A 22,424-nucleotide genomic window follows, 5' to 3' on the forward strand; every position below is an offset into this window, starting at 1 on the left:
AGCCAAGCTCGGCATACCAATAGCCAAAGGCATCGGCGGGAAGCTGCCCCCTACACTGCAGCCGCAGTCAAAGGAATCCATCGCCCAAACTTGCCAGGAGGCCTACGACAGGATCTTATCGTTCCTTGATGATTGCGTCGGATTCGTTAAGGATGATCCTACCGCAGCCCTCAAGCCCTACCTTTCGTCGATCACCTACTCGGATTGCACAATGGTGTTGAGTGAGTTCCAAGTTTCGTTGCCGGAGGTAGATGGGTTGAATAAAGAGTTGCTCAGGCTGGCGGGCATCCTTTTGGCGGTTTTGGACAAGAAGCCATGAACACGACTAATTATTAACTATAAAAGCGTGTCTTGGTGGTGATTTGTTATGGGTTCTGGATTCATACTTTGATTTCTGAATGGTTTGAGGTTTCTGTTAGAGATCGGCGGTTGCACGGTCCGACCAAATTCTGCCTAAAATCGAAATTTCGGCTCGCGTTGAGTGCGGAATCGATTTTTTTTTTTTATTTTTTTATTGTAAGTTTGGATATTCGATTCGATTTCGATTTTATTATCGATTAATCAAATCAAAAGGAATACCAAACTTTTTTTTAAAAAAATTATATATATAATAAAATTTTATTTTGTGACATGAAAGCGTATAAGTTATACATTAGAATTAATTTGGATGATTGAATCTATATATGTTTAATTTTGTTTGTATATTGAATTTAAAAATGTTTTATTTTGTTTTGTTGTATCTGTTGTACATTCAAATCTGGAACTGTAAATGATTATTTGTCTTGACAAGAGTTTGCTGTTACATGTTCTTTTTATAGGTACATTTAGAAATTTATCATCATAGGGCATTTTGTTAAATTCAATTAAATTCGGTATTTAATAATGTCGAATTGATTTTTTTTTAATTATTTATCAAATCCAACCAAAAAATTCGACATACTATTTTGACGTCCTGAATTTTCGATTAATCCTATCTTTTATTCGATTCAACATGAGTGCACACCCTATACCTAGTTTATGATATCCTTTTGCCCTTTTTTCTGGGTTGTTTTTTTTTTATGGGAAATTAAGAAATTGATGATGTTTTGTTGTATTAATATTGTTTTAGTTGACTAAGATTCGAATTTCATGGGCAATAAAAATTTTCAATCACTCAAGTGCAAAGTATCTCCACAAATCATCAATTCAGTTGTTTAGGTGGAAATTTTGGTGACAAAAATTATTAAAATTTTGAATAAAACCTTTAAATCAGATCAAATTATATATATATATATATATATTTGTAAACTAATGATAAAAAATTGACAATGATAATACTTAGAGGATTAAAATGAATCGAAGGATCATTTTTTCACCCAAATAGTTATGATAAAAAAAAAATAATTCTCAAAAATAATATTTGAAGTAGGAGAAAGATAAAAAAAATATTAACTAAACTATTTAAAAATAATATTTTAGATCATTTATAGATAGTGAAGGAAATGTGGAAGTTTGTGGATGCCAAAAAAAGAAAGAACAAATCAGAAAAAATAGAGATATCAGAGTGTGGGTTTTCCTTAATATATAATACTAGCCATATGTGGCACATCGGTGTATGTGGATAAAATAATTAAAAATATAAATATGATTATGATAAAAATAATAATTTTGAAAGAGAATAAGTGGAGCGAGAGAAAGAGAAAATAAATAACTATTTATAAAGATATATAGTTTTTACCACTTGTAGATAGTGAGAGAAATATGAAAGTTACTATGTGGAAAAAATAATAATAAAAAAGCAAAAGAAAAAAAATAAGAGACATCAAAATATATAGTTGAGGTGGTTCTGTCTTGTCAAAGATTTCTTCAGACCTATGTTGTTGCTAAAATTTCCTCTATGCCTGCTTTTAGGTAGCTTCTGTCATATGGAGCTGAGGTTGTACGTGTGATGTCTGTTTAATGTGTGATGTCTGTTTAATGTGTGATTGTATTTTCCATACTTGTGTTGTAACTTCCTTCTTGCTCATGCAATCTGTTTTTTTATACTGAATTTATTTTTTCCAGGATTCCGACATAATCTTGAGTAAATTAATTTCAAAATGCTTTAATTTTTTTTATATTTTATTGGGTTAATTACACTTAGACTCCTTCTAAAAATATAATTTTATACTTTTCTAAAACAAATTTAAAAATTACACTCACACCTCCTATGAAAATTTAATGTTTACACCCGATCTTATTTCCTTAATTTTTTATGGTTGTCGAGACCACAAAAAATAATTCCTACTACACTTGTGAAAGTGGGAGTAAGGTCGATCCACACAAACTGATTTTAAATTGATTTCTTTAAGAAAAAGAAAATAATGGGGGAGATTGATGATAAAAAGAAGTAATTGAAAACTAAATAAACTATAAAACAATTAAAATTACCTGGTGAAGACACGAGAGAGAGATTTTTCTGTTAAGGCTAGGATCATGCTTGATTCTTGTGAGTTGATCATTGATGCAAGAATAACACATGTATAAACAAATAAAACAGTTATAGTGTTGGTACGACCTAACACCTTACCTTTCCTTACCTTTTCGTCAACTAAGGTACGACCGTTGGCTAGATCCCTAATTAATAGATAACCATGGGAACGTCCACAAGATTTAATCTATTAACAGCATTAAGAATTAGAAAGATCTGATTCTAGTCAACAAACTCCTACGAGCACAATTCGTTTAAACTAGATCATACATTCCCCATAACATAACTAATTACTATGACATAATTAATCATGCTACGTTGCTACTAAGTATTAAACTAAATAAATAATTATATGGATTTATAAAGTCCAATTAGCTAAGCAAACCTTTTTTTTTTTTTTTTAAATAAACACCCGTAGGTGGGGGAGGCTTTTCGGGGTCCTATCCCTTCTTCATTGAAAATAAAGTACATTACACATTACAACAAAATCAACAAACAAGGAAGTAGGAGTACTACTCCTTTACAGTTTTGCACGACCTTAACTATTCTGTATCTTTCCTTTCTTCTTGTTGATTCGATTTGTCCTTATCCTTGGACCACACGAGGTACTCCTCTATTTCATCACACGGATTTTCACCTCCGTATTCTTAACCAAGTACTCCGGTATCCCATCTACGAGGAATTGATTTTTGGGCAGTTTGTCTGGGGAGGCCAACTCTTGTAACAGTTGCTCCGTCGAGTCTATATCGGTAGGGTTGCGGTTGGTCGAGCAAGTTGGGTCAGAGATCTTCAATGGCATGGCATTAGTAACCAAACTCTCATCCTCATCTGGATTCTGTTGGAGAAGCATTGTAGCATTTCCCACTTGGATCCAATTTCCTTCGGCCATTTTGTTTTTCGAATTCTCCTAACCCATTTTTCCATCCTCACATGTGGTGTTAGCAACATCAATAGAAATAATATTTTCCACAATGTTATCAACAAGCTCATCATTCTCCATTATGTTATCATCATGCTCACCATGTTTACCACTATCAACATTGTCATTAGAGAGGTTAGTAGAGTACCTATTTTTGGAGCATTCACCCCTCTCAACTGCCTTGGCTTTTCCAGTCACCACCTGTTCCTCCGTTCCCATTGTCTTATTTCCTTTTGACTTCTTAGCTCGTGGAAGGGGACGGGGGGCATTGCCCATTGTGTAGCACTCTAAGTCGTCGTGACCGACGTGTTTACAAAGATTGCAATATTTTGAAAGCTGCTCATATTCCACTTTTTGATGAATTGTGACTCCATTGCTTTGTAGGTTGAAACCCTCCACAAGTGGCTTGGTAAGATCCATCTCAATGCCAATTCTAGCTTTAGAGAGCTTGGATTGATTGAACGTGCAGTCATCGGTTTTGAAGTGGTGTTCCTATCATGTTTGCTACCGCAAAAAGAGCATCCTTATGAAACAAATGAGCTGGGAGTTCAGGAAAACATACCCAAACCGGAATAAGAGAGGATTCTTGAGCCGGTGTGAATGTCGGTGACCATTTGAAAATCCGCATTGAAAATCTTTGAATGTGCCAAATTCTTCTTAGCCACAGATATGAGAAGTCGGATTCGTTGGAGAGACAAATAAGCACATGTTTGACATTGATCATATTGACAGTAAATGCACCTTTGACTCCAAGTCCGGCAATAAGGCGATGCAGGTCCCGAAATTAAGGTTGTAAAATGATTTTCCATCTTTTTTAATTTCGTGAATTTAGGATAAAATTGACCTAAATCTTTTAAATTGGCAAAAAATTTGATCACACTAACAAAGTTAATTCTTAATAATTATTCTTCTTTCAATTTTTTCTGCTTTTTGTTTCCTCTTATCCAATAATTTTTTTTTTTAACAACGTACCAATATACAAAGAACTTACTAATAATAAACATACGATGATCCGAAAATCAAGAAAACGAGAAAACAATGCCGCTCCACTCATCCACTCTATATAACCACAGCATATCAACGTAAACATACACATACTTAGCCCTTCTTGGCTTTCCCACTTTGTGAGATCATAAACCTCACGGAAAGACAAAAGGGTGAAAATTATTATTTTATTACCCAAACCCAAAAATTTAAAAATATAAAATGGGTTTCACGAAAACCTCCTTTTCTTTCTCATTGGCTGTGCTTGCCACGTTCCTTCTCATCTCCTCCGCGGATTCTGCTGCCGTCAACCCCTTCTGCGACACCGCCAAGGATAAGGCCCTCTGCACGGTGATGGTCAAAGATGCAAAAACCTGGGATATGGCAATGACGAACGTTCTCAACGCCGCCCTAGAGAAAGCCAAAGCCGGCAAGAAGATAGTTGATAGCATCCCGTCGAAGCTGCCAGGAGACCTGGAGCCAGAAACAAAGGACTCCATCGACCAAACTTGCCAGGAAGCATACGAGACCATCATCGACAACCTCAACAAGAGCATTGGATTCGTGAAGAGTGACCCTACATCCGCCCTCAATACTTACCTATGGGCGACAACATTTTCGGATTGCACCGACAGTTTGGATGAGTTCGAACTTTCAGTGGCCGAGGCGACTCATTTTAATAGAGCGATCACAAAATTGAGCAGCACCCTCTTGGCCGTTGCAGGAAAGAAGCCATGAGAGAATTATTAACCAAATATTGTTATTGATCATGGATATTTATTCTCCTATTTATTAATAATATATATGGGTTTGTGGTTTCGATATATATGGCTCTTTGATATATATTCTTAATGACTATTTCCTATCTTCTTTGATATAAAATCAATAATGTTGACATGATCCTTAATTATAGGTTTAATATAATTAATGTGAAAAAATTTCAACTCAAATCAGGTTGGGTCGAACCAAATCAATTATATACTAGCTTTGAGATTGATTATATTTTTCAAATTATAAATCAATCACAGTGTAATATATTGCATTAGTCATATAATTGATTCCGATCAAAACCCAACTTTAGTTAAAATTTTCTTTGCAATGAGGGTTTGATAATGGCATATTTAGTACTGATGGATGTTTCATTTAGATTGTGATTGCCTTTTGGCTACTAGCTATATATTGATGGATTCCTGGCTTTTTTTTTCCTCAGAATTCTCCATCTAATCATGTCACATATTTTTTTTTGATTAATTTTTAGAAAAAGGATTAAAATTATTAAAATTTTAAATTCACATGACTAAATTACGAAAATTAATTAATGTAGGAACAAAAATATCATCTCCCTTGAATTATAGAATTAAAACTACATTTTTTCAAGCAGTAAATCAGTAGTAGGATTAATGGGGTTAAATATGAATTTTTATTTAATTTTATTGTTGATATAATAGCAAATTTTATAAATTTTGACTAATGAATGAATCAATTTGGTAGACTAAAAAGGAGATTAAATATATAAATTTTCAAACAAAATGGTTGCTTATCAAATATGCAAATATCACTTTTGCACAGAAGAATAGGGGATGAAATAGATATTTCACTCATTTCAATGTATTTTTTAATACAATATTATATTTGTGATAATTTCTCTGATTATGCTTCCGTGATTAAAGATATTTCGTTATCGAACCTAATAATGGCATACATATAAATTCATGTCAGCTCCTAAAATGCAACCCTAATTGTACCCTTTTCCATGCATATAATGCATACAACTCCGGTTGCTGGTTGGCAGGCTTGATGGCTTGTAAGAATCTCAAAAAAAATAAAAGAAAGGATCATACAATTATTTTCAAATTAAACTACTATAATTATAACAGTCAATATATAACTCCTCACATGCATTAATGTATGAAGACGTATGAGGTTAATTTGGTCATAAAAGAATTTATTTGACCAACTATAAGTCAGTAGTAAGTCAATCGAGAAGTTAATAAGATTTTTTTTGTTAATATTAGCAAATTCGTTAATTTTTTGTTAATGGAGGAACTTATTTATTAGATGTAAGTAAATTTGTTAGGTGCTAGATGTAATTTCTTAAATTACATGTATTCTTATACCAAATTTTAAGGGAAAAAGTGTAATTATTCTTTATAATTAGTTTGAGAGAGAATTAATTCTTAATAATTCTTCTTCTTCCATTTTTTTTCCCGTCGTTTTTTCCTCTCCTTCAAAAAAGTAGTTTTTTCAGTTTTAGGTGGCAAATTAAGGACCTCGATCGTATCAAACTACCGTTGCACAAACAGCTTACAAATAGTAAATATGTGGTGATCCGTCCACTCATCCACTCTATTTGGACCACACTTCACCAGCGCAAATATACACACATTTACCCCTTTTTGGCTTTCCCAATGCATAAAATCAACCAAACTCCAAAGACAGGCTGAAAAATATCATTTGATTACCCAAACCAAAGAAGAAAAACTAAAAATGGGTTTCACGAAAACCACCGTTTCTTTCGCATTGGCCATCCTGGCCACCTTCCTCCTCACCTCTGCGGCTGACCCTGCCGCCAACACTTTCTGCGACACTGCCGACGACAAGACCCTCTGCGTGCAGATGTCCAATAACGCGAAAACCTGGGATGAGGCAATGAAAAACACGCTCAACGCCGCTCTGCAGAAAGCCAATGCCGGGAAGAGTATAGTCGACGGCATCGGGTCGAAGCTGCCCGCTAACCTGCAGCCGCAGACAAAGGAATCCATCGACAAAACATGCCGTCAGGCATACGAGAACGTCATCGACAACATCCACAAGAGCATGGGAGTCGTGAAGAATGACCCTGCATCCCTCAAGACTTACCTTTCGGCGACGTCATTTTCAGAGTGCACCGACGGTTTGACTGAGTTCCAAGTTCCGTCGTCTGAGGCTAGTGATTTGGATAAAGAGATCTTGAAAATGAGCGGCACCCTTTTGGCTGTTGCTGATAAGAAACCATGAACCATGAGGATCCATAATTAACTAAAAATAATATTGTTATTGGTAAATACAATTTACTAATAATAATAATAACATAGGTTATGATTTCTATCAATGATTTTTTTTATAACATATTTGAAAAATTTATAATTAGAATCCTTTATTACAAATCTATTTTAATAATTTTATCCTGTAAATTCCAAAACTTTGCACATGAAAACAAAAATATCTGAAAAAATATATGTGACCAGCTTAATTAAATACACTTTTTACCGTCATTCTAGTGAATTCATCCATTGTCTTCTATGTAAGAAACTTTTAAAGTTGTCTACTTTTTTTGTTTGTTTGGGAGACATTAAGGAGATGCAGAAGGGAACGGATGTTCAGTGGTGAACATATTAGGTTTTAGTGAGAAGTAATTCCATCGGATGTCTTGAAAAGGCTGTTAGACTACATTTTGTATTCTGTTAGTAGCAGTTTGCGTTAGACGTTTGTGGGTTGTTGTACGCAACATGTACGGAAAATTTTTAACCAAGGATTTTATTGTGTGTTGTTTAAAACGCTGGTTGTGTGCGTTTTAAATGGATGGATAGTGCACTACATGATATCTGCTTTACCAAATTTTTAAAATGATCTTAAAATTGAGAAAATTTAATACATTTAATTATTTATTTTGCCGACTTTTTAAAATAGTCCCAAAATAAAAAAAAAATCAATACATTATCTCTCTGCTTTATGAAATATTTAAAATTTATAAGATGTTCAATTTTATTTTAAAATAAGTTTTTGCACTATATGATTATGGAGTTTAACATGTATTAGTAATAATATGGCCAAAAGAATATTGACGGAGCTTGTTAAATTATTTAAAACAAAAGTTGAAAATTCATTACTTTTCCAAAAGAGCTTAACATTCTATTTTAAAATCTTATAAGCTCATCTTTTTTCTAAAAAAATCCACGAAATATTTTTAAATATCTTATAAATTTTGAGACTCTTTATAAAATATTTTTTTACAAACTTATAAACTCACCTAAAACACCATGTCAGTTTGCATGGATTTATATTGTGTGCATGTAGCCAAACTTGGATACTGATAATGGCAACATTGCTAAAGGACGAAAATACCCTCTCATTAAGGGTAAAGAAATACTTTTAGAGAAAGATATGTTTATCTCTCCAAGAAAAGAAAGAATCTCAGAGTTGGGATTATGCCCAGAGTCAAGGAGGCTCGTCCGCCTTATGATCAGGGGGCATAATCAAGGTTGAGCCGTTTGATCTAAAAAAAGGAAGTCCAAGATTAAAATACGCGTACCTATCTTATATATTCGAAATAATTATCCTATAAATACTGGGTCTGAATGGTTAAGAGGTAATGCCATTTGAAATATCCAAAGCCTTTTTCTGTTAGCAACTTATACCTCAATTTAAAGCATCTATTCTAACTTGGATGTCGGAGGGTTATCGTCGAGAACGAATCCGACTAGCCTAACCTTTTGTACTTCAAATATACAAATCCATTCGGAGAACACAAGGTGATCGAGGTCGCAATTCGAGATCGTGTTCTCGAGCAAGATCAGATACATGCCATGCAAATGCTTGCAATTTGAAGAGTAACTTAATTAGAAATCCAACTTACATATTAAGAAATACAATGTAAATTATGGTTGTTCAATTATAGTTGTTTACATGATCGACAGAGTTGGACTTGGTAATATATCTAGACTTACAAAATTTTATTGGACAAAATTGTAATAAAAAGCTAACCCCCTTCGTGGAATCAAATTTTTTGGACCACACGAGTCTTTAATACCCTTCCGGATATATATATATTTGGAATAACAAACCCAAAATTAGAGAATTCAAATATTTAATAACAAAATCTTTTATACTTTTATATTACAAAGTATTTCTATGCCCTTCAACTCTTACTTTTATATTTTTTTATAAATATATATATATATATATATATATTTAAAGTAATTTAAGATTCTTTCACCATAATTTTCCTCTCACCTTCAAATTATTCCATTTAAATATAGTGTAAAATGTCACCATCAATATGCAAAGATTCATTTATTTTTTATGGGGAAAAGAAAAGGCTGCGTAGCCAAAATTGGAACCACAATTAATTGTGGTGGCACTAGGAAATTATAATTACACGAAAAATATCCAAGAAAATATCATAAAGTAACAACAAGGAAATATCCAAAAATTCACCCAACCACATTCTCATTATTTCATTAATACTCTTTCTCTATTTATTATATAAACTCTGTACTCAATTTATCACTCGTATTTGAACACTTAAAATAAATATTTATTTTCAAAGGAGGTGATTTTGACTCCGCTATATTTATTCTCAACTAATAGTAAAATTATATATTAATTTTAACTGATTAATTATATTTTAAAATATAAAAAATTATTTATTATGTACCCAACAAAATATCTATCAGCCGTAGAATATCATATGCAGCCGCCAAATGGTTAGCGGCCGTGCGGGACCCCATGCTCCAATTCCCAAGCAACGTGATAACTCCCCCGTTCTTTATTTCGCTTTCAGTGGGCGTGGCCCGCTCAGAACAGCGCTACGTCTCTCAGGCTCCATCGCAGTATAAGCTGCAAGCCAGTTATAACATATTAACGCAGTCCCATTTCCAGTTTCCAATCCTTGTGCACAACTGGATCAACATTCTTATTCTTTTCACAGTTTGAGGTGATGATTACAATTTTAGCTAATTTCTTGGAGTGCATTTTGTTGAACTTGATATAGTCCTGATAGTTGTTGCATTTTCATATTTTTCTGATATTTTTGGTCGATCTTGAATGCGATCTCCTTTGGATTAGAAGCTCTATTCTTCATTCATTGAGTCTTCGGATTTAATATGTCCATTTGCTGAATTGGATCTCTGATTCTTGAGTATTTGAGCAGTGCGGGGTTGTGATGTGTTGCTTCTCTGTTTTTTGTCTGCGGTCATACGATCTACATTGTTGTAAAAGACTGAGCCTTTTTGTCGTATGCAGATAATAACATTGATTAAATTTGTGGGTGTGAAATTATGCACCCTGTATATGTGAAATGTAATTCAAATTTGAATTGCTTATAAGCATACATGTATCCGTGATGTTGCATGTGTGATAAGCTCAAAGTTTTTGTTCCTTTTGGTGGCAAAGACATTGATTGTTTTCCTCTTATAGGATTGCGGGAACATGAGCAATTCGATAGGGAATAACTTCCTGCATCAGAGTTTGCTTTCTCCAACAGTATTGGAGCATCAGGGTCGAATCAATTCTTCAAGTTGCCCTGGGGGAAATACTCTTTTCCAGCCTCAAGCAAATTCACTAACACACAGATCATGTATATCAACTGCTCTTCGTGGTAATAGATTGAGAATTCAGAAAAATAAATTACTAATGGGAAAGCAGCGTGCCGTTTCAAGATGGCCTCAGGCTGTTTTGGCTGCTGATGCATCTGCTGAAGTGGTAAACATAAGAACTTTACTATTAATTTTGGTGATAGGTTCATTTTTAGCATGTAAGGATGGTGAAGTTAAAGCGGAAGCCCTTTTTCAAAAAAAATAATAATAATAATAATAATAATGATTGGAGTTGATCAAACTGAAGATGGTGAAGAAGCCAAGTGTTGCTAAGATCTCAGCTGCATAAAAGAATGATAGGCAAAGATGTGGTGAATTAGAAACTGATGTCGACCTCGGATGTGGTCGTTAGTAATTTAATCATGCTAGTGATACCCCAGAAGTATTGTTAGCTTAATATACTTTTGGGTACATGGAAAACAAACAAGTTTGCAACTTTAATTCAAAAGGAAAAGAGTTAATGGTTAGGTAAAAATTCATGTTAATTGATTCTCGAGTTATGGTACTTAGTTTTCAAAAAATCAGAGAAAATATCAATTCCTTCTAAATAAGGCTGAATAATGATAGTCAAAGTATTGGTCTTGAGACCATTTCAGCAGGCATGTTATTCTTTTAGTGATTGTTGCAGCCTCTATGTTGATAGCAGCAGAGGTAGTTAGTTTGATGTTCATGGAGTTTGATTTTCTTTTGTTTTCAAGTGGCACGCAGAGAAGTTCCACCTTGAGGGGAATACTGAATTACAGGTATTTGTTGGATATTGAGAATTTTAGATTCAAATTGACTTTGTCAGCAATTTATATAATACTCCTACAGTGATGGAAGCAAGTCATATCTCTATTAACAACAGAATATTTGGGTGCAATTAAACAGGTGGATGTTAGACCTCCCACTTCGGGATCTGGATCACTAGTAAATATTGTAGTTACAAGTAGTAGTGACAGCCTACTTCTCCACTGGGGAGCAATAAAAGGTCAAAAAGAGTAAGGTCAATCAGACTAAGAAATCTAATCAGTAAATGGTATCCTTGGCCATCAACATTAGCAAACTTTTGTAATCCGTGAACTTTCCTTTTCTTCCCCAGTAACTGGATACTTCCACAACATCGTCCAGTTGGATCTATGGTGTATAAGAGCAAAGCACTCAGGAGTCCTTTTACGAAAGTAAGTTTCACTTAATTCCAACTAACACATAGTAATCATTATGACAACCACAAGAAATGGATTGTGATTAGACTGTTACATAACATGTTTTCATTTCGTGATATTTTCTTAGTCCGGCTCAAATGCCATCCTGAGGATAGAGATTGAAGATCCTGGAGTACAAGCTCTAGAGTTTCTTATCTTCGATGAGGCCCAGAATAAATGGTAAGACAAAATTTCTTTAGAAAATTCCAAGTTCTTCTATGAACATATCACTAGGAGCAGGTTTTTGAAGATTCTTTTTCTTCAGGTATAAGAAAAGTGGAGGGAACTTTCATGTTAAATTGCCCGTTAGAGAATCCCGGACCTCAAATGTATCAGTTCCTGAGGATCTTGTGCAAATTCAAGCATATTTGAGGTGGGAGAAGAAGGGGAAACAGATTTACACCCCTAAACAAGAGGAGGTATTTTGCATTTCCTATTTAACTTTTATGTAAGAACTAGCTCGAGGACGTATAAAGTTTGATAAATTTTATCAAACTTAGTTTTGAGATATTTTGCCACAGGAATTGTTAATTTTATTATGGTCTGGTTGTCTGCTTAATGATGTCACTTATATCCTTATAGTTATTGATTGGTGTATGTTAAAATCCTTCACTGACAGGAGGAGTATGAGTCAGCTCGAATGGATCTGTTGGAAGAAATAGCTAGAGGTACTTCGATACAGGACCTTCAAAGAAAGTTGACAAGCAAAGATGATACAAGTGACAGTAAACAGCAACTTGTCTCTGGATCAAAGAACAAAATACCTGATGATCTTGTTGGAGTACAAGCACATATAAGATGGGAAAACGCAGGAAAACCAACCTATTCTCAGGAAGAGCAACTTGTAAATACCAAAGCTTGCATATTATTTGAACAGTTGATCATTGTTACAGGAAATCACATTTCATTAACCTGCATTTGCTAAATGCACTGGAAGTACACAAGTTCTTCCTAGCTGTTTGCTCATAAGTCCCTTTTAAGTCTAAATATCATCAATTTAACAGAAACAATTTGAGGAAGCAAGAAAGGAGTTGCAACTTGAACTAGAGGAGGGTGCTTCTCTTGATGAAATACAGAAAAGGATAACCAAGGGAGAGATAGAGACTAAGATTGCTAAGCAAGCAGGTAGAAAAAGTTATTCCGCCGTCAAAAGAATTCAGCGAAAAAAGAGGGATGTGATGCAGCTTCTGAGTAAGTTTACTTCCAGGCCGGTCGAAGAAAATATATCCTCAGAACCAGAAGTTCTCTCTGCAATTCAACAGTACGAGAGGGCAATAGAAGATCATATTGATGGTCCTATTGTGAAGAAACAAACTTATAGCTTAGCTGATAAGAAACTTCTGGTAAGTATATTTTGTGAATTTTCAGTAGAAAAGAAGTTGTTGCCAAAGTTTTTTCTGATCTTCTTTTTGTGTTTTCTGAAGGTACTTGTAGCAAAGCCCTCTGGCATGACAAAAGTTTATTTGGCTACTGATCTTCCGGAGCCTGTTGTTCTTCATTGGGCTTTGTCGAACAGACCTGGAGAATGGGCAGTATGTTTATTAATAAACTTGAACTTAATGCAAGTTATTGATAAAATAAAAATATTTGTAGCTTTTGTAGCATATAATTTCTATCTGAGAACTGATAAAAATAACTGAACATAACCCAGGCACCTCCTTCAAATGCGTTGTCCCCTGATTCAGTTTATTTAGACAATGCTGTTGAAACAAAATTTGCTGCCAGTTCCTTTGATGACCAATCTTACAAGGTTTGCCATTTGAAAGTTCATAAGTTATCTACATGCCTTAATGCTATTAGCTGGTTGTTTATCATTTACCTCTGAGGAAAATCTCATAAATTATCTGAACCTCAGGTCCAATCATTAGAAGTCACAATTGAAGATGACGGCTTCGTGGGAATGCCCTTTGTTCTCTTGTGTGGTGGGAACTGGGTAAAGAACAAAGGGTCAGACTTTTATGTTGAGTTTAACCCTGAATCAGTAGTGGTGGTTCAAAAGGTTGTTATCTGTTTCCTTCTGGTCCTATATCTTCTAACTTTCCTTCATTATCATATTCCACTTTCCATATGAGGTATTGACATCATTTTTCTACTAATTTTGCATCCAGAAGGGAACTTTGGATGCAAAAGGAACATCAAAAGTCTTGTTAGATAAGATAGCAGAGTTGGAAAGTGAAGCACAGAAGTCCTTTATGCATCGGTGAGCAATCTTAAAGTTGTTGAGTTTCTGACTTTCAGTGCTGTTTCTTTCATTCTTTTTCATTCTTCATTATTGATTGCGACAGAAAACATGAATTCCATATCTTGAATTTTTGGAGTTTCATGAATGATAGCGAGCTTTTTTCTCTCTTTTTGGGTTCAACAGATTGAAACTACTAGAGATAATATTACAGCACCATAGAGCTTTATATCTTTTGCTTGATTTTCAAGTATATGAGTGAGAGTTGGATACATGCATTCGCCACCCAATTATGTGGCCTCGACTTGTTAACTTAACAGTGATTCTTTGAAGCCCACCAGCAACATTAAGAGTGACTCCCTTTTGTGATGGTATACCTATATTTGAAAAGAAATGTGAACTTGTCTCCTAGATTCGGACCTGTCAAATGCATTGTTTGATACTTCTTTCTTATGGAATGAACGTTCAGTTCTTGTTTGTGCTCTGGAAGAAAGAAGCTACTTGATATGCTGAGTTCCAAGTGTGCAGAATTTCTTGGTTTCATATGTCGTTCTATGTAAAAGTTATTTACTTTGTCATATTCAGAAATATGATATTCTTTTCTACAGATTTAATATTGCAGCAGACTTGATGGAGCAAGCAACTAATGCTGGTGAACGGGGTCTTGCTGCAATTCTTGTGTGGATGAGATACATGGCCACAAGACAACTGATATGGAACAAAAATTATAATGTAAAGCCACGGTAGGATTCATATGCCCCTTCTTTGTTTGCTTCTAGATGTATATAGGACCCTTTCAAACTTTGAACAGTATCATCTATGGAAAGCCAAGTATAGATCCCCTCCGAAAGTGTTTGGTTGTTATTTGTTCTTGTAGAAGAAATTTCTCCACACACTTTATTGGGCCCTTTTATTACCAGGGAAGTATTTTGAAATTTGCTGCTTCTGGTGCATCTGTTGGTGCAGTGAGATAAGCAAAGCACAGGACAGGCTTATAGACTTGGTACAGAATGTCTACAGAAGTCGTCCACATTATCGGGAAATCTTACGTATGATTATGTCAACTGTTGGTCGTGGGGGTGATGGAGATGTGGGGCAGCGGATAAGGGATGAAATACTAGTCATTCAGGTCTGCGTCTGAAATCTTCTCTTTCTGGTCCTCCCATTTTCTTCACTGGAGCTTTTCAATAATGTTGCCACAATCTTTTACCGAAGTGCAGAGGAAAAATGACTGCAAGGGCGGAATGATGGAGGAATGGCATCAAAAACTACATAATAATACCAGTCCCGATGATGTTGTAATCTGTCAGGTACTCAGAAAGTCGATAGTCCCTTTCCGGAAAGAGAAAAACTTGACTTATTTTTGTGGGTCAACTCCATAAATTTGTATTACAGATGAATCATGTTACATCCTTTTCTGCAGGCACTGATTGAGTATATCAAGAGCGACCTGGATATTAGTATTTATTGGAAGACCTTAAACGAAAATGGCATAACCAAAGAGCGCCTTCTTAGTTATGACCGTGCAATCCGCAATGAGCCAAATTTTAGGAGAGATCAAAAGGATGGACTTTTGCGTGATCTTGGAAATTACATGAGGACGTTGAAGGTTAGATCGTGATCCGATGTTTCTTGTTTTTATTGAACTTGACTCCATATATTGATGAGCATCTAAATCTCTAAAATATAATGTCTGCATGAGGGAATATGAATAGTCTTTAATGATTGTAGTGACTAATATAACAAAATATTATATAGTCAACTTATTAGATAAGATATTTCCTGCTTCTTTATAGTGCCTAGATTACAAGATTGTTTCTGAGCCATATTCTTCCAATGGTGATTATGTGACTCGTTTATTTGAGAAGTTTTAATCCAACGAGTACGTGTATACAGGCAGTTCATTCAGGGGCGGATCTTGAGTCTGCTGTTGCAAATTGCATGGGCTACAAGGACGAGGTACTTCATCTTAATGTAATTATTTGGCAATTTTGCTTCTTTGTAATTTTTTCTGAGTGTCCCATCAATTCATATCAGGGAGAAGGCTTCATGGTTGGGGTGCATATTACTCCAATACCTGGCTTGCCATCAGGATTTCAGGTGATATGTATTGTCCAGTATTGAAGATCTTTTGCAATATGCCCATGAATAAGAACACCATGTAACATTTTGTATTGTTGTGATTATGGAAACAGGAGCTAATTCGATATGTGCTATTACACATTGAAGATAAAAATGTAGAAGCTCTTCTTGAGGTATGGAATGCTTTCTAATTGCTGCTTTTGCTTCCTTCCAACTTCCAATCTGATAAACTTCTCGAAGCATTTTGATTCTCTTTTCTTGTTTCCTTGGTTGGTAAAAAATATTCGAACAATATTCTAACATAGGGATTGCTAGAGGCTCGTGAGGAGCTTAGACCATCGATCAACCAACCTAAAGACCGCCTTAAGGATCTTATATTCCTAGACATTGCCCTCGATTCTACTGTTAGGACAACAGTGGAAAGGGGATATGAAGAATTGAGTAATGCCAGCCCTGAGGTATGCTGTAATTTTCCTTTTCTTCTCCCACATGATTTTGGGTTCTATTCTGTTAAACTATACCCAAGTTTCATTGACTTGTTCTTGACGTAGACATGTTTTTATACATTTGGTTCATGAATTCTGCAGAAAATCATGTATTTCATCTCTCTTGTTGTTGAGAACCTTGCTCTTTCAGTGGACAACAATGAAGATCTCATTTGTTGCTTAAAGGTAAGACTGAATGCAACAAAACTTCCCTGCCAGTATTTTGTTCGTATTTTTTTCGACTGTTTTTAGAGACCTTAACATGTAATGAGGTTTAAGTACGCATTTAGAGGCCTGATGGTGTTGCAATAGGATAATTTACTCACGTAGGGATTCAATTTGAAATTTTTGCAGAGGATAAAATCCATAATAGTTTGCAAGATTAACCAAATAAGACAATTTAACAGAACTTTTTCCTTACTCTTATGAGGAAAATCATCCTTTTTTCTTTCACTGTCATGTCATTATTTGCTTTGAGCTTATTTACTACTATTCTGTAAGGACTACATCGTCTGATTAATGGTTGACCTGAGAGCAGCGTCTTATATATCTATTATTTGCATTCTTTCAGAATTAACATGAGATGAGTAAGGAAATTTGTCCCTTTCTCGTAGCCTCAATCCTGTATGTCACCATTTTCCCAAAACTTGACATCTGCAGTTTGTTTTATTAGCCTCATCAAGTTCAACGAAAATTGCTAATAAAAAAGGAAAGAGAACAGGCATAGCAACATAAAGTAAAAAATGGGCAAGAATTCTGCAATGAATTGAACAATTGGAAGAGTATACGGTTATTGTTTGTCTTTTATTGGTGTATTCTTCTATATAAGAAATCTTTGGTATGCTAACATTCACATTTTCTTGGTTTGTAAGGGATGGAATCTAGCTCTAAGCATGTTGAAGAACGGGAATGATCACTGGGCATTGTTTGCTAAATCAGTCCTTGACAGAACTCGACTTGCACTTGCAAGCAAGGCAGAGTCATACCATCAACTAATGCAACCATCTGCTGAGTATCTTGGTGCATTGCTCGGAGTTGATCAGTGGGCCGTATGTTACCGAAGCAATCTTTTGTAGTACTTCTTTTCTTCCTTCCACCTTTACCACAGGATTGTTTTAAGTCTACAATATATGTTCACTTCACGCAGGTCAATATATTTACAGAAGAAATGATTCGGGCTGGATCAGCTGCTTCATTATCCTCCCTTCTTAATCGACTCGACCCCGTTCTTCGGCAAACTGCACATCTAGGAAGGTTATTATAATTTACTCTACCTAATAAACTCAAAAGAGCTGTATTGTCCAGCAAAAATAGCTCTGAGTGAAATTCTCCAAGAACTTAACAGCATGAATCCACTTCAAGTTCTTTTAGATCTAGCAATGATTTAACAAACTTCTGAGCATTTGTGAACACAAGAAAACCATTTTTTGTCGATTCTGAACTCATATGGTTAGCCACTGATTCAAATTTCACTTTCTGGAACAGTTGGCAGGTCATCAGCCCAGTTGAAGCCATAGGATATGTTGTTGTAGTTGATGAGTTGCTTTCTGTTCAGAATAAATCTTACTCAAAACCAACAATTTTGGTGGCTAAATCTGTTAAAGGGGAAGAAGAAATTCCTGATGGTGCTGTTGCAGTGCTGACACCAGACATGCCTGATGTTCTGTCCCATGTTTCTGTTCGAGCAAGGAACAGTAAGGTGGTATTTCTGTTATATGCTTGAATTGCGTAAGTCTGATCGCACAAACATAAAAAGTTCCCTATGTAACTTCCCAAATGAGTTCATCCTTTTGTAGGTTTGTTTCGCAACATGCTTTGATTACAATATATTGGGTGAGATTCAAGCAAATGAAGGAAAGTTATTGCAGTTAAAACCTACCTCTGCAGATGTGGCATATAGGTAACGTAACTGTTGCAAAAATTGCAGTATGCATTCGCTGAGCCCAACATAAAAAAATGATATCCATTTCTTTGTGCTCCTTTTCTGAAGATCCATCTTCGCGAAAAGCTGAACTGAGAAGCCTTAATTATATTTATTTTTAACGTGAAGTTGAAATTTTTGTTTATCATTTAATTGAAGCATGATGAATGAGGATGAGCTAGCAACTGCAAATGACTCTAAAGAAGTTCCGGCTGCACCATCTGTGACCTTGGTCAGAAAGCAGTTTTCTGGCAGATATGCAATATCATCTGAGGAATTTACTAGCGAAATGGTTAGGCCTTTTTAATGCATCTTTGACTTGAGAAAGTTCTTTTTTTTGTTTATTTATTGTTTCCTGTCCATTAGAGTGGCATTTTATGCAGAAGGTTAGTGTGAAAAATAGAATAAAAGTGCAGGTCAGCTCTTTTTCTAAGCTTATACAGAGTGCATGATTTCAATTTGTGCAGGTTGGAGCCAAATCACGTAATATTGCACACCTTAAAGGGAAAGTCCCATCTTGGGTTAACATCCCAACTTCTGTTGCCTTGCCATTTGGTGTTTTTGAAACAGTCCTTTCGGATGATCTAAACCAGGTCATACCCCTTCTTAGCTGACATCGTTCATTTAAATATCCTACACTGTCGTTAAATCTGAAATAAAATATTTTCATGAGTTATTTAGAGAAACATATAATCAATTTCATATACTTATAATCTCATTTCAAAATCTGACTGTTTGACCAAGAGCTTTTATCTTTGCCTGGGGGAAGTTCCATGAGTGAAGCGGGACGATCTTACTTTAGGCAACAAATGGTTAAGATAATTCTATGAAGAAAGTAAGATACCTTTTTGTTGAAAGGTGAAGCTGAAGAAATGTCCAGTTTCTTAGCCGAACTCCATTTGTTAGAAACCATTGATTTCTTGCTCAAGAATAGCCACTAATCTTGCTACTCCAAACGAGTTATACATTTACATTTTTCAAACTCAAGATGTCAATCATATTAAATGCCACGTGCTGTGCATGAAACTAATATCTCTTTCTAGGTTAAAAAGTATAGGTATTTCTGTGAGAATGGGTTTAATTGCGACAAGTGCAGTATATATGTGGAGACTTCTTTTTCACACAACTGAGGAAATGTGCAAACTTAGTAAAACAATGATTTACATGTGTGAAATATAATTTATTCATGATTCACAGGTAGTGGCAGACAAGTTGCAAATACTGAAGAGAAAGTTAGATGAAGGAGATTTCAGTGCGCTTGGAGAAATTCGGAGCTCAGTTTTAGAGCTTTCAGCTCCACCACAGTTGGTATGTACTCCCGCAGCAGCACTTGTTTTATGAACTAATATACTTCAAGTTTGTGAGGGACAAATACACATTGACTTCATACTATTCACTTATTGTTTGCGTATATATTTCTTTAAGTGTATACCTGGAACTTCTGTTGCCTAGTGAATGCTTCCAGCAACAAGTTTCAGTAGACTGGAGTAATCTGAAGTAACTTAGTAATTGTAGCATGGATGATTTTTTTTTTTAACACATGTAGCATGGATGGTTAAGATGTCTATTCACCTTTGTTTTGTTAAGAAATGATTTCATTAGTTAGAATATTCAAACGGCAGATATTCTTTTCTCAACTTTGTTCCAGGTCAAAGAGCTCAAAGAGAAGATGGAAAGATCTGGCATGCCTTGGCCCGGTGACGAAGGCTCACAGAGATGGGAACAAGCATGGACAGCCATAAAGAAGGTAAGTGCTTAAGAACCAAACAAAAAAGAACACACTCACGATTTGCAGCAATATCTTTTTTGAAGTAATCCAAAAAGTTTGGTTATTTTACATGACATGTCCAGGTGTTGCGTAACTTTCTTTCATTTAATCCTTCTCCTTTTGGGTTCTCGTACAGCATTGTAAATATAGAAGGATTTTTAGATCATTTTTTGGTCCTATAATTTCTCTAACACTAATTTGCATTCGGCTAAATACTTGATCATTCTCTACTTTCCTAGGTATGGGCTTCGAAATGGAATGAGAGGGCGTATTTCAGCACAAGAAAAGTGCGGCTTGATCATGATTATCTTTGCATGGCTGTCCTTGTCCAAGAAATAATAAATGCTGATTATGCATTTGTCATCCACACCACGAATCCATCTTCTGGGGATTCATCAGAAATATATGCTGAGGTAAGATATATATCTCATCTCACTATAATGTTCAGCACACATGATACGAAAACTTAGAAGGATATACTGATAGACCAACTGGCTTCAGAAATACTCAAAGATTCGGTAGCTGGTTAAAAGACAGCAAACATGTTACTTATGCTACTTCCAACCAGGGGTCAGAGAACTTTCTGTATACGGCTAGTAATTTACATAAGTCTTATATATATGTATATACATGTCTTCTGAATAGGTGGTTATGGGGCTTGGAGAGACCCTAGTGGGAGCTTATCCAGGTCGTGCTTTGAGCTTTATTTGCAAGAAAAATGACCTTGACGCTCCTCAGGTATATCATTTAGTGAATATATATTCTTTTCAGAATCGGAATGTATGAAATTGTGATTTACCTCAGTATTTTGACTTGCCATTCTTAAAAGTAAATCAGCTTCTTCAACCCTTGTCGTCCTTGTTTTATGCATGTCTAAATGATGGATAAACTTGAGAAAATACTTGACATTTTCAGGTTTTGGGTTACCCCAGCAAAACTGTAGGCCTTTTTATAAGGCCGTCTATAATATTCCGATCAGATTCAAATGGCGAAGATCTAGAAGGCTATGCTGGAGCTGGGCTTTATGATAGGTAGAGTTTCAGAAAAGAAAAACAATTAGTTCAAATTTGATTAGTTGAATCTCATTAATAGCTTTCTAGTTCAACTTGGAAAAGATTTCTTTCAGTGGCACCATGTCAGTTGAATACAATGTTCATTTTCGTGATCTATTGACAGTGTCCCAATGGATGAAGAGGAAAAAGTTATCGTGGATTACTCATCTGATGCACTGATTGTTGATGGTGAATTCCGTCGTTCAATTCTCTCTAGCATAGCTCGGGCAGGAAGCGCCATCGAGGATCTATATGGATCTGCACAAGATATCGAAGGAGTCGTGAAAGATGGAAAAATTTATATTGTCCAAACAAGACCACAGATGTGATCATCAGATCTCGTTGCTGTTCGTATTTCTCAACAAACAGCCAATGGTTAGTTTTCCTGGACTGGAAATATGCAGTCTGTAGGGATGCTTTGTAAAGAGAGGTTTAGGTGCCAAGAAATAGAGGCAAGTACTGGTAGTTTATACCAATGCACAGAAATACAGCGATACATATATAATTATATATAGGTGAACAATGATATTCCAATTCATTATTTTGAGCTACCGTCTATACTTTCTTGTAAACACATCATAAGATGATTTCAAAATTTATTTGTGAAGTTATGAAATTGTTGTTAAATTTGTCTGTTTTTTTATGTCAAAAGGCCTTTGACGCTTATCCAATTTCACGGCCCATTAATGAGGCTAACTCATCCGGAACACTGGTAGATTGGCCCAATATTCAGTCTCGCCCAATTTACTCTGCTGTTTGAGATCCAAAATGAATGTGGGCCGAGGCCCAATTTAAGAAATATGGACTACCTAAAGATTTTGAACAAAATAAATATGAAGAAATTCTTATGGCGCATATTATGAATGATTTTCAAGTGATAAATAAACTATTTTTTTTTTCCAAGAATGAAGATCCCGTTGAATGTGATAAATTTGATATGGGGAATTATGGAAGTGAAGACCCACTATTGACCTGGATTGGATATCTGATGCAGAATTTATTTTATCTTATACTCCATTCAATAAATACTTCTACATATATAATT

General features: G+C 35.2%; 1 protein-coding gene across 4 annotated transcripts; it reads left to right on the top strand.

The window, feature by feature from the left end:
- The first annotated feature begins 9,887 nt into the window (after positions 1 to 9,887).
- Positions 9,888 to 22,006, top strand: LOC105156630 (alpha-glucan water dikinase, chloroplastic). 4 transcript variants are annotated; one of them, XM_011072824.3, is made up of 34 exons: positions 9,888 to 10,047; positions 10,530 to 10,814; positions 11,407 to 11,451; positions 11,579 to 11,688; positions 11,790 to 11,868; positions 11,981 to 12,072; positions 12,158 to 12,311; positions 12,512 to 12,736; positions 12,897 to 13,235; positions 13,317 to 13,424; positions 13,544 to 13,642; positions 13,748 to 13,891; positions 14,001 to 14,092; positions 14,680 to 14,814; positions 15,038 to 15,200; positions 15,292 to 15,381; positions 15,495 to 15,680; positions 15,968 to 16,030; positions 16,109 to 16,171; positions 16,267 to 16,326; positions 16,459 to 16,611; positions 16,741 to 16,824; positions 17,511 to 17,687; positions 17,786 to 17,892; positions 18,124 to 18,337; positions 18,435 to 18,538; positions 18,719 to 18,851; positions 19,027 to 19,152; positions 19,757 to 19,867; positions 20,208 to 20,306; positions 20,567 to 20,740; positions 20,973 to 21,065; positions 21,243 to 21,358; positions 21,504 to 22,006. In XM_011072824.3, the coding sequence occupies exons 2-34, from the start codon at positions 10,542 to 10,544 to the stop codon at positions 21,706 to 21,708; spliced, it is 4,416 nt and encodes a 1,471-aa protein (XP_011071126.1). In that variant the 5' UTR covers positions 9,888 to 10,047; positions 10,530 to 10,541; the 3' UTR covers positions 21,709 to 22,006. The 4 variants fall into 4 exon arrangements, with proteins under 4 accessions (XP_011071126.1, XP_011071127.1, XP_088733770.1 ...); XM_011072825.3 differs by having other exon boundaries at positions 16,471 to 16,611; XM_088877644.1 differs by having other exon boundaries at positions 14,004 to 14,092.
- Positions 22,007 to 22,424: the final 418 nt, after the last annotated feature.

This window comes from Sesamum indicum, linkage group LG2 (assembly GCF_026168435.1).
Source record: "Sesamum indicum cultivar Baizhima isolate 11 linkage group LG2, ASM2616843v1, whole genome shotgun sequence".
Taxonomy (NCBI): Eukaryota; Viridiplantae; Streptophyta; class Magnoliopsida; order Lamiales; family Pedaliaceae; genus Sesamum; species Sesamum indicum.

Bases quoted from the DNA above. Each gene is read 5' to 3' on its own strand.
- LOC105156630 (XM_011072824.3), top strand. From the start codon at position 10,542: ATGAGCAATTCGATAGGGAATAACTTCCTGCATCAGAGTTTGCTTTCT. The intron at 11,689-11,789 runs GTAAGGTCAATC...TTTCTTCCCCAG, and splicing joins GCAATAAAAGGTCAAAAAGA to TAACTGGATACTTCCACAAC. The intron at 16,825-17,510 runs GTAAGACTGAAT...TTGGTTTGTAAG, and splicing joins ATCTCATTTGTTGCTTAAAG to GGATGGAATCTAGCTCTAAG.